This window comes from Typopeltis vanoorti, chromosome 12 (assembly GCF_054136105.1).
Source record: "Typopeltis vanoorti isolate ZY-2024b chromosome 12, IOZ_Tvanoo_1.0, whole genome shotgun sequence".
Classification (NCBI taxonomy): domain Eukaryota; kingdom Metazoa; phylum Arthropoda; class Arachnida; order Uropygi; family Thelyphonidae; genus Typopeltis; species Typopeltis vanoorti.
In genome coordinates this window covers 87,600,604-87,614,019 of record NC_143560.1, presented here as the reverse complement: position 1 = coordinate 87,614,019, position 13,416 = coordinate 87,600,604, and the positions used below count along the sequence as shown (strand labels likewise).

The 13,416-nt window shown below is 36.0% G+C and overlaps 1 protein-coding gene across 3 annotated transcripts in view; it reads right to left on the bottom strand.

Moving 5' to 3' along the window:
* Positions 1–13,416, bottom strand: part of LOC150100974 (ATP-dependent 6-phosphofructokinase-like) — a 308,202-nt gene that overhangs the window by 278,243 nt on the left and 16,543 nt on the right. For all 3 annotated transcript variants that reach the window (XM_090401413.1, XM_090401415.1, XM_090401414.1), the window contains exons 2-3: positions 7,509–7,660; positions 2,639–2,828 (exon numbers count right to left, since the gene is read on the bottom strand). In XM_090401413.1, coding sequence (XP_090257539.1) covers positions 2,639–2,828; positions 7,509–7,660 — 342 coding nt within the window. The remainder of the gene's footprint in view (positions 1–2,638; positions 2,829–7,508; positions 7,661–13,416) is intronic.

Sequence of the window (13,416 nt, the reverse complement as noted above, 5' to 3'; positions counted from 1 at the left end):
TTGCGATAATCTGATGTGATGAATAACTTCACAACTTGTACAATGCAACCGTGGAACCTCAAGGTCCTTGTTCACCATTCATAGATCTCTCGTCTCCTCTACCCCCTTCAAAATTGCCCCACCAAGTGTATACTTCACATTCCGCAGTTGTTTATCAAATTTCAGAACCTTACACTTTGCTACAGTGAACGATAGTTCTACACACACATACACACACACACACACACACACACACACACACACGCTTGCTGAATCACAAAAATCTATTCAAGCCTATGAGGGCCACCACATCGGCTTGACTCCTCATTGTTCTCTCCAATTTTGCATCACCTGCAAACAGTTGCATATCTAACCTGTTCCTATATCATTAATATACAAGTTAAACAACGACACCAAAACAGATCCCTGAAGCACACTACTAATGACCTTTCTTCCTTCATTTGTCACATCAGATTATAATGTGCAGAGAACCTTGTTGATACCTATCTAACAGTCAATCCCTACCAACTCAAGTCTAATCCAGTTCTATCAGTTTCAGTTTTGTTACCAGCTTGTAATGTGGTAATCTATCAAAAACCTTTGCAACATCTAAATATACCAATGTATATGCATTTTCCACCTTGTTATACTACACAAGCAAATTTACAAAGCATGATTTCTCTTAAAAAAAAAAATCCATGCTGCTGTTATGAATCTATTTCTGTATCCTAGTTCTCACTAATCTTGCCAATACCTTAGCCACAACCCCAGATATACAGATTGACCTATAATTTGTAGCAAGAGCCTTATCACCATCTTTATGCAGTGGAACAATTTTACATTCTTTCCACTCTCTTGGAACTTGTGCTGTTGTAAGACTCTTATCAAACAGAATGTCAATGCTACTGCCAATTCCCTGGAATATTCCTTTAAGACATGTGGTGATATGTCATCAAATTCTATTGTCTCACTGACATGAAGACTATTAATTTCTTCATATACCTCCTACTCACTTGCAACACTTGAAGTTCTCATGATTTCACCCTGATGAGGATATTAAATATCTCTTGGTCAATTTCAAAGCAGCATTTATCTCCTTCCTGCTAAACTCCTCCTTCCATGTTATGGTTCCAAGCTGTCTCCTAAGCTTCACATAATCACATAATCTAGTAGTTCCACATATATCCTTTCCTCACAGAAGTTTTCATATGGCTGGCCACAACCCAATGATCACCTCATAGTCACTATCATCAAATGGGGGAAAATGTGACACTCCACTCACAATCATACCTTCAGATAAAATGATTAGATCTAAAAGTCCCAATCCTCACATACCCTCCCTTGCATACTGCTTAAGTGAAGAACTCAAGAAATTTGTTTTCCTCAGATGCAAAAGCTATTTCTTTAATCCAACCTATATTTATTATCAAAATTAAAAATCATCCATAACAATCAGCCTTCCCTCATTCACTAATTCAAGATGCTTATATGTTTCTTAATCTCCATCATCCACCTTCCCTGGCTGATAGCAACATCTGACTGAATATCTCTTCCTGTCAATCTTCACCTCGTACCATAGTGACTCAAAACCACCACCACCACCACTATTTCTCTTTTGCATCTCCACTTTGTCTAGATATAATTCTCATGCTATCATCAACAGCATACCCCACCCCCGTTGTCCTTCCTATCCTCACGAAAAACATCATACCCTTTCATTTCTATTTCCATCAGGATATTCTCCTCATCTAACCATGTTTCACTTATTCCAACAATTTCTGGCTGAATAAATTCAATCAGAGAAACCATTTCATTTCCCTTATTTCTAACACTCCTAGTATTTGTGTATAAACACAGAAATTCACTTTTATGTCTGATATAATTTCTTGTGCTGAATGTTGGCAACGAATATATTTTGGCTTAAATTAAAATAAACAAATATCAGCACAGCTGTAAATGACAATTCATAAAATTATGTACAGCCAGAGTAAAGATTATGTGTATTTCAAATCGTATTGCATTTCGAATCATGTTGCCACTAAAAATGATCTAACAAAAATTACTATGTGGTTTGACAAATTTCAGTTAAGATCTAAAATGCCAAACTTCAATACAATCTGTTCAGCCAAAGTGGAAAAGAAGTATGCATAAAAATGAATGCCAAACAGATGATCAACAACAAAAAAAACTTAATAGATGTTTTTTTTTTATTGTTTTGTGAAATGCACCTAAAAGAAAGACAGAAAAAGAACCAATTTGTACAATTTGATGATTACTTTCAGCATATACAGATTACATAAAAAACTTAAAATTAAAGAAATATTTTCCGTTATTCAATATCATTAAATCACTTCATACTACTGTCACAAAACAACTATTTCCTCAACTCTTTGAAAAAAAAAAAAAAATTCAAGTAATGTACATTTAATCGTATCTTCCTTGAAGCAATCAAATTTTCAAGAAATGTCAAGTCGATCATTTCAAGGAAGAGACAATTGAATTTACATTACTTTCATGCACATTTGGATTATCTATACATATAGAATCTATAAGAATAATAAAAAAAAATGTTTGAGAGTCAATTCTCTTAGTGCTATTATGAATACAAGTTCTTTTCTAACATCATAGACAATAAAGAATTTTTGCCGATACTACTCACCTTTTGATACCAGTTCATCAAGAAGGCTAGGCCAATCTTGACGAAATAAGTTTGCACCAGTCAAACTACCATCTCCACCAATTACAATAAGGTCAGTGATGTCATGCCTTAAAAGATTAGCAGCAGCTTTCAATCTACCATCTCTTTCACGGAAGTCTTTGCATCGGGCACTTCCAATCACAGTTCCACCCTAACATAAGATAAAATGTAATAAAATAAATAAATAGAGCAATGGAAAACAATATTTCACTTTGTTTTCATATCAATCAATCACTGTTATTTCTTTCTGAAAGCTTGTTCTTACACCTCTGTACAGGTAAGTCTGTAGAGTGTGAATCCCACTCACAAAAATTGTAAACCTATAGTACTTTAGGACAGAACTGTGAGTAGGCTAAGGGTTAGATAATTCACAAAACCAGCTCCAATGACTACATATTGAACTCTTTCAAGCCACTTCAGGCCTCCAATAAGATTCAAGTCTTAAATCCCTTGTCAGATTAAGGTAACTGTGAATGTTGTTACCTTAATCACTGTTTAGAATAGTAATAACAGGAATTACATTTTTAATGCAGGCCTGGTTAGCTGAGTGGTCAATGTACCACTTCAATCAACCAATAGGATGCAAGCATTTGAACTGCCATGAGCATGGATGTTTGTGACTATCTTTAGGTGGGAGATGAATTTCATTGCCTGGTGTGTAAGACCTCCGCTTCACTTATTGGAGGACTGACATTAATAATAGGTGATACCTCCAAGGACACATCACAAGAGAGAACTCTCACTCAACACTACTTAATCCTCTATACCCTACATTCACCACCAGTGTTTTGTCTGTTAATAGTGTATGATTCCCTAGCAGATATGTCTTGAGCTTTTTCAAGTAGCTTGAAAAAGTTCCATGTTTGTACCCTTAGAGCAAGGTTTTCAGATTATGTAAAAAAAAATTTTACATAATCTGAAACCTTCTCCATCGCTTCCTCCTTCCTTGCACATCCATTTGCACGACCCTTCTTCCCACATATTCGTCCTCCCTCCCTCCCTCCTCATCACATGACCAAACCATCTCAACCTTGCCTCCTGTATCTTCGCTCCTAAGTTCGTAACTTTCACTGTTCCCCTCACATAGTCATTTCTCAGACAATCCTTTCTGGTCACACCGCACATCCACCTAAGCATTCTCATCTCTGCTACTTCCATCCTGCTGATGTTATTTTTCCTCAGGGCCACAGTTTCTATAGCATATGTCATAGCTGGCCTCACCACTGTCCTATAGATTTTGCCTTTCAGATTGATCAGCACCCTCTTATCACATAACATTTGAGGCCACTATTAACAAGGAATAATGTATAAACACTTATATGTTGGCTGTTCATAACTGTATTTAAAGAAGTTACAATAGACTAATATTAACTACAATAAATTTAATTAATATTTCCAAGATTTTGGCAATGGTAAATTGGTACAATCAGGGAACACAATACAATATTATATGTACATGCAAGAATGTACATATAATATTGTAAGCACTGAGTAATGCTGTGCAAATGAGCAAATAAAAATAAAGCTGAAGTCCAAAATATGCTATAATGGGCTAAAATGCATATTCTTGATTGTTAGACTGAAATATAGAGGACGAAAGCTTCCCAAATTTGGGACAGTTTGCTACAGCCAAATTGGTTGAGATTTGGTAGTTTTAAGGCATAAGTAGATTCAAGGAATTAATTTTATTTTAGAAATTATGGACTTTACAACTGTGTTATAAATAACTCTTTTAATATCTTTTAACATGTGAGTAGAATAACTTGTGAACTGATCACAAGTTATTCTATTGGCATGACCTCTGGTGAAAAAAAATAAAATAAAATAATTATTTATAAACTACATCAAGCTAAATTCTATTTATGATAACATGAATAAACATTCTTTCTTACAGATAGTTTTCTTTCAGTAACAATGATATTCTATTTTTTGCATTACAATTGTTATTTTCGATTTAGGACCCTGGATTTTCTAGTCTTGTTTATAGTTGCTCTTAGAGAGGAAGGTTCCGTGGGTTGAATATATGCTTTCCACATGTTTGGGATTTTTAGACCATCATTATTGTTCAGATTGGGGTGGTTGGTAATAATCTCACAGGCTTCCTTAAATTTGCATTCATACCATGTTTTGGTGTGATGTAGACAACTAGTGCTTTTCCAGTCAACTCTATGTAAGCTGTTCACAGCGCATGATCAGAAAGGCCAGCTTCACCATAATTATTATATTTAATGTCTCGTATATGTTCTTTTTGTCTGATAGGAATTGTGCATCCTGTTTCTCCTATATATGGTATGTTACAGGTGCAATAAATACCATATATATAGGAGAAATTGGAGGATAGTGACCATTTCATGGTCACTATCCTCCACATTATCAAGTCTATAGCAATTTTCTATAGCAATTAACATCTGACTAAATATTTCATTCAATTCACATTCTATCTCACACACCATAATGCCTCAAAACCACTGTCACTATTTCTCCCTTTGCATCTCTGCCTTGTATGGACATCTCTTTTTCTATCATCAATAGCACTCCACCTCCCTTTTTACTCTTTCTATCTTCATGAAATAATCATACTTTCCATCTCTATTCTGTCATATAGTCCATATATGTGATTGGTATTCCGAGATACTTTTTAATTGATCAGCCCATTTGTTCAAAATAGGATAAGTTACAGTTACATAGAATTGAATAAAATACCATGTAGCAAAAATGGAGAAATTTTATCTTTATGAAATAATACCAGCAGGCTGATTTGGTTGATAGGTTTGTATGTGGCAGCAACTTGAAATTTCTTAAGAACACTACACACATGCTCTTTCGTGTCCTTAACACTCTTAACACTACAAATCCCAAATCTGCTCTATCTTAGAATACTGTTCTCATATTTGAGGGTGGTGTAGCATCAAAAACCTCCCTCTATGATTGATTGTATCCAGAAGAGAACTATTCATTTAATAGTGAACCCCCCCCTCTCAATGACTCCTTCCAATCACTTTCTCATAGATGCCATTTCTGCACTGGCTTTTCTATAGATTAACTTCTCTACTATCTTCTAATCATGTACAAGGTGGAATGTACAGAGATCTGTTTTGAAACCATTACTGTTAAACATGTACATTAATAACACTGGGACCAGCTTAACTGAAGATGTGCAGTTGTTTGCCAAGGATGAAAAGTTGGGAAGGGCTATGAGAAGTAGAACAGATGTTGTGGCCATGCAGGAGGATCTGAATAGACTATGTGAATCAACAAATGAGTGGAGCTATTAATTTAATGTTGTAAAGTGCAAGGTCTTGAAATTTGGTACACAAGGTTGGGATGCACAGAGCATACAACTGATGGAGAAATTTTGGAAGAGGTGGAGGATCTGGAAGTAACAGTGAACAGAGACTTGAAGTTTATGGGGGTCACAATGCTAAAATTGTAAGACCATCCCAACAGATGAGGGCAATAATGAAGAGGGCATTGACATGCAGAAGCAAAGAGGTTATGGTTCCCTTGTACATGACTTTGATCAGGCCATATATGGATTAGTGTGCACAGATTTGGTCACCTGGTTTTCAGGGAAATGAGGATGTACAGGAGAAGGTCCAGAGAAAGTTTACTAAGTTAGTCAGGAATTGTCAGATAGAAGGAGAGATTGGGGAATGCAATTTACAGATCCTTATGAATAGAAGATGATTGAGACATAAGTTAGTGAGGAGTTGTTACCAGATTAATATGGAGACGATAGTTCATAGAGTAGAGGTATGCAAGGGTAGAACTAAAGGCCAACCATGGAAGCTGTATAAGGAGGATGTGATCGAGAGAGTGAGAAGCAGGTTCTTTGCATGGAGAGCGACTGATGAGTGGAATGCATTGCCTGAAAGTGTGGTAAGTGCAGAAACTGAATAGGTTCAAGGCATGGTTCAATGATATTTTGGCAAGTATACACCTCTCGGTATGAGTCCTATGAATCCAAGGTCAGATGTTAATAATAATGATAACATACAAATACAGGCAAGCTGCTTGTCAACATCCATATATACAATTCAGTTCCCATTTGCCAAACGAACTTCTCATTCTTTTCTTTCATTCTATAAACCTCTGTCCTTTGGGACAGACTTTTCCATATTGTTTTCGCCAATGAATACAGCCACTAACTAGCAGATTTCTTTCTTCTCTCTAATCACTCTCTCTCTCACACACACAGCAATGTGATGTTATAGGTCTTGAGACCTATTGTGTGTAGGATTGCTATAAAAAAGAAAATTTAATTAGCACTGCTGCAAAATGTGAATAAAAATAAAGTATATCACACAGCCTACTTATTACGTACATACAATTTAGGAAAATATTATAAACAAAATATTTGAAACATTTGAACTTATAGAGTGCTTAAAATTACACAACTAGAATTCAGACTGAATCAATAATCATCATGAGTTTATTACAATTTCACATTCAAGATTCCTCTTCAACCAACTAGTCAGTCATTATGTCATCATCATCCATCATGCCCACTAACTAATTATGACTTCTCCTAATCACCTACTATAGTAGTTAAGATTTAAAAAACAAATTTAATTTCTCATCCCAGCCAATCATATAAACAATACACATGACATCTATAATATTATTCAACCATCTTTTATTAACTTTTTTTTTTTGAAAAAACTTCATATATGCAGAAATTGAAAAAGTAATCTTATATAAAAAAAAAAGTTTAATTATAAAACTTCCATCATTCACTGTACTACTAATAGGTTTAATAATGTTCATGTTTTACCTGAACTAATAATTTAAGTTTTTTTTTTCTTTTTGAAATACAAAATACAGTCATTACCTTATGAATGATCCCTGACACACTGGCCCACGTTGCTTCCACTATGTAATCATCTCCATCTACCATCCCTTGGTAACCTTCCTTGATAAAAAACATTCTAGCTCCCACGAATAGTCCCATCCTCACAACTGCACGCACAGCTGCATTCATTCCTAATAAAAATAACATTTTTTTACTAATTAATTCTACTGAAAACTAATTGCAGAGATAATTATTCCTGCAAAACCCTAATAACATTCACATCAGAGCAAATAGCTGTAATTCAATAAATTTCATTAGGATCAAATGAATCCGGTCTTGGGGATACAAAATATTCCAAGAAAACTGCAAAGCAGTGATATTTCAACTCATGATTTGCTATAGCACTGGCAGAAAAACTGCTTTATAAGTTTCCTTTCTTGTGTGCTATGAAAAACTCTAAGCTCTCATTAATATGACGTATTTCCATAATGGAATGGACGATAACAATTCAGAGAAGATATTTTTGCTGATTATATATATGGATATTTCAGAAAAGAATAACTTAACCAAATTATTTCCTATATTTCACCAAATCAAACTGGCATCTTCAGGAAATAAATAAAGATACATATATATGTAAACAGGACTTAAATAAAATGTATTAAAATAAGTCACCTAAGGGGTATGATCTTGGCAATTAGGCTGAAGATAATTTTTTCAAAAAGGCTGCTTTATGCATCAAAATTTACTGAGGTTAGGATAGTTCAAACCAGATTCAAGAAAAATATTTAAAAAAAAAAAGCCCAAGAGTCTTGTACTTAAATTTACTTGTGAACTTAAAGTGGCTTTTTTCCCAATGGATTCTATGACATATCAAAAGTATGATCTGCAAGACCTAATTGGCTAGAATGAGGATTCTACATAGACCATCACTTTATAATAAAGTGATGGTCTATGTTTAGAAGAAAATGTAGGCCACAAAATTGTCAAGAATAGTAAAGAAATGGTCAATATGATTAAACTAACTACTCTGCACAAAGAAAATCCAAGAAAGTTCTTCCACCATAAGGCAACAAAAGAATAATTAAGGAAATCTGGTAAACTGACCACTATATTCAACAAACCACACAAATACTCTGAAATCCCAGGATACAAAATCATCTACAACCAGTGGCCTAAACACTGATCTTCATACCATCCTTCAATGGAGTGTTAACAACCTTGTCATGTTCAATACCATGACTAAAACACAGTCTTGTCTTTTCTTTCACAAAAGAGATCTCAGTTCACCTACCCTTAGTAATACACGAATAATCAGAGAAGATCAGATCTTTCTCTCTGCTTGGACTAGCATTTACCTCCAGTATCTCCTGGCATAAACATCACATCAATAGCCTCCTTAGCATTCAAGAAAATAGGCATTCTCTTTTGTCCAAAAAAGATATTTTACACCCAACCAATTTCTAACTATATATAAATCCCAAGTCCTCCCATGCCTAGAATACTGCTCACATGTTTGGGGTGGTGCACCTAAAATTTCTCTTAAAATCCTTGATACTGTCAGAAGCAAGCAATTAGGCTCGTTTCATGATCTCTCTCTCTTGCAGATTCACTTCAACTTCTATCTCACAGATGCAGTGCTTCAGCATTGTCTATTCTATAAGTAGTTCCATGGTCACTGCTCCAGTGAATTGGCAACTATCATTCCTTGACTTTCAGTTGCACCTGTTAATACTACAAGAGCAGCAGCTGCCCAGTATACCTTTACTGTGCAACTGCACTGAACCTGCTTATCCTCTCCTCTTCAGGAATTATAGACACTTTAACACAAGAATATTTTAATGTTTGCCAAATATTTCAGTCTGAAACTAACAGACTATCCTTAGTGGCAACATAGGAACAGTTTTTTTTACAAGGTGGAATACCAACAACTGATCATTCAAAAGTAGAATGAGCCGCATGATGTTACATTGCTAAGCATTAAAGAGAGAAAAATTTCATCAGAGTGATGAATAAATTATAAGCATTAATTCACAATTTCATATAACAATCTTAATTTATAAATTCAATTAAAGATAACATTAGACTAATATAAGAATTAAAGGTCTCAATTAAAAAAAAAATTAATGTGTTATCTGGATTAAACTTTCCCATATTTTTGATAAGGATATACAGTCATTTCGATTCAAATTAGGGCGTTGGAGTAAGGCCTCAGCACTCTCTTTGAATAGGCATTCGAATTTATAGCGACATCTGTGTAGAAGGAGAGTCTTGGACTAGAGGATGTTGTGGCTTGTTTCTATCCTGTGCTGTGCCAATCCAGACTTATCGGATTTGTTGTAAAGAATGCATGATTGATGTTCATGTATTCTTTTTTCTATAGAGCATCCATTTGTCCAAAGGATAACAGATTGTAGTTACAAGAAACTTGATATACACCAGGCAGAGACATAGTTGAGCATTTATCTTTAGAAGAGGGGAAATAAGTGGATATTTTGTTAATAGGGATATATGTGGCTGTTAAATCATATTTCTTCCGAATTCTTGAAATTGGTTATGATATCCCGGAAATATATGGAATTGGAACTCGACATATTGATTCTTTGTTGTTATGGATTGGATTATAGGAATCAAACAGATGTGTACTTTTTTCGGAGAAGCCATTTAATTTCATGTGATGTTTGATAGTTGAAAGTTCTTTCTGTAATTCATGAGGAATTGAACAATTAGTTCTAGCTTGTCGAATTAAAGAATTAAACATTTTATGATTCCTGTTTTTTGATAAGGATGATGGCAGATTGTTTGAGAATGTAATGTCCAGTAAAAGTGGGTTTCCTGTAAACTGTTGTTGTCAGAATACCTGAAGGTGAACAGATGAGGAGAATGTCTAAAAAAGGATAACTTGTTGTCTTTTTCAATCTCCATGGTAAACTTAATATGAGGATGTAAGGAATTGATTTGGGCTAAAAATGAATTTTAAAAAAATTTTAGGCCTTGCTTCACTGACCTAACTTGAATCGAAATGACTGTATATCCTTATCAAAAAGATGGGAAAGTTTAATCCAGATAACACATAATTTTTTTTTTGTTTTTTAATTAATTGAGACCTTTAATTCGTACATTATTCTAATGTTATCTTTAATTGAATTTATAAATTAAGATTGTTATATGAAATTGTGAATTAATACCTATAATTTATTCATCACTCTGATAAAATTTTCCTCTCTTTAATGCTTAGCAATGTAACATCACGCGGCTCGTTCTACTTTTGAATGATCAATTGTTGCTTTTCCACCTTGTAAAAAATTGTTCCTATGTAGCCACTAAGGACAATCTGTTAGTTTCAGACTGAAATATTTGGCAAACATTAAAATATTCTTGTGTTAACGTGTCTATAATTCCTAATTTTAATGTCACAAGTGTCTCTCAAGAGACAAACTCTCCTCTTCTGTCCACCTCTGTCCTGTGAATAGCCTTCCTCATGAAATATTCCCAACCAAACAATGACAAGTTGCAGCACTTAAAAAATAAAAAAAAAAAAAAGCTATCACCCCCATACACAGAACGGGTGTTCCTGTGGAACACCCGTTCATGGTGGAGAGGATCTCCCAGTAATGACACTGGCCCTTTTCATTCTTCCTCTTTTTTCTTTACTTTTCTTTATTCTTTGCTCTACTTTTCCTGAGTCTTTTTTAGTATCCTTTCTTTCAGACCACATCACTGGGCTCTATTTTGCTGCCACTGTGTTTGCCATGCAGTGTGACTCATGGACATCCAGAAAGGGGGATCCTGGTAGTCTTGTACTACTTTGGCAAGACCGGCAGTCCTGGATGGCCCAGCCAGGATCAATCTGCTAGTATCAATCGGCTTGCATGCAAGGATCAACAGGGTTACAGTAAGTCTCTCATCCCATGGTCTGGGAGTTGGGATCCAAAGCTTGCTGTTGTGCTGGCATAGCATCCAGGATAGTCCTGGTGTTCCACTCCCAAGCACAGTCATTGCTTGCTGATCAGTGCTCATCCATGCGGCTCCATGGTGGACGGGGGAGCTCTAGCACTGAACCAAAAACTACTTGAGCATGAATTCTTCGTCCTCAAATGTTTTTTATGGGGCCTAACAAAATCCAAATCAAATGCTGATACTGTAGATACAGCGTTTGGTAACAGAAGTAAGACACAAAAGATATGATACTAGTACAAATGTACCAGTTCTGATTTATCCATGCAGCAGGTGAAAAGCCAATAGAGAAAATGTCACCCTTCTTTATTCAAAGGGGTTTAGTAGCACTGGCAGAATCTTCCAAAACTGTTAAGAAATTACTGGTAATTAATTTACGGAATTGACAACGCATATAAAGTAAATTAATTAAAGATAACTTTAATGAATCACTTCTATATTTCGGCAATGTCACATTGCCATCTTTGGGAACATAAAGATATGGTATGTGCACTAAGGAACTAACAAATCAAATGAGGAAGAAAATAAGAACTAATTTTGTTCCTAAAGTCCTAATGGTGCCCTCTTGTGGGCTAATTTGGTAGTCTTGGCAGTTGGGCTGAAGTTCTCAAAATGAAAGTCTCCCAAATTTGGGGCAGTTTCATGCACCCAAATTTGTTGAGGTTAGGAACGTTTTTTAGAGCTGCTGAAGATTCTTTGAATAGTCTTTCGTATTTAAACTTGCTGCGATGGATTATTTTTGTCTTCTTCCAACGAATTTTATGGTGGGTATCTAAGGCATGGTCTGCCAGCCCAGAGCGGCTGTACTGGTGAAGCCGGATGTAGTCTTGGTGTTCTGAAATCCTGATATTTGTTGTTCTGCCTGTTTGTCCAAAGTAGGACAATTTGCAGCTGCAAGGGACCTGGTATACACCAGGTAGGTCTAGGGGAAGTGGTTGGTCTTTGGTAGAGCGGATAAGGGATGCCAACTTTTTATATGGTCTGTAACAGGAAGTAAGGTCATATTTTTTGAGGATATCAGTTCACAATGAACTCGGGCTATTTCGTTTGGCAAGGAAAGTTCTACAAACAGATAGAGGGGACAGCCATGGGTTCACCACTTTCCCCACCCTTGGCCAATTTCTTTATGGAGACATTTGAAGAGAAAGCCTTAAACTCCGCCCCACAAAAACCCACTATTTGGCTTCGTTATGTGGATGATGTGTTTGCTATTTGGCCACATGGCTCAGATACACTCCACTCCTTCCTAACACACTTAAACAACCAACATCCCAGAGTCCAGTTCACCTTAGAAAAAGAGGAAAACAACACCCTCCCCTTCCTAGACACTTTAATCACCCACCAGCTTGATGGATCTTTGGTTTTCTCTGTTTACAGAAAACCCACCCACACTGGCAGATACATTCACCAGCAATCCCCCCCCCTCACAACAATATGGGGTGATAAAAACACTATATAACAGGGCAAAATTAATCTGCTCAGATGACAAGGCCCTGACTCTGGAACTAAACCACATCCTCAACACGTTCTTAGCCAATGGCTACAACCCCAAAAAAATCCAAAAAATACTAAAACCTATAAACCACAACCCCCCTCCCCCCCTCCACAACAAAGACTACACCAAGTCTATCACTATCCCCTACATCCAAGGCACCTCTGAAAAAACAACTAATATCCTCAAAAAATATGACCTTACTTCCTGTTACAGACCATATAAAAAGTTGGCATCCCTTATCCGCTCTACCAAAGCCCAACCACTTCCCCTAGACCTACCTGGTGTATACCAGGTCCCTTGCAGCTGCAAATTGTCCTACTTTGGCCAAACAGGCAGAACAACAAATATCAGGATTTCAGAACACCAAGACTACATCCGGTTTCACCAGTACAGCCGCTCTGGGCTGGCAGACCATGCCTTAGATACCCACCATAAAATTCATTGGAAGAAGACAAAAATAATCCATCGCAGCAAGTTTAAATACGAAAGACTATT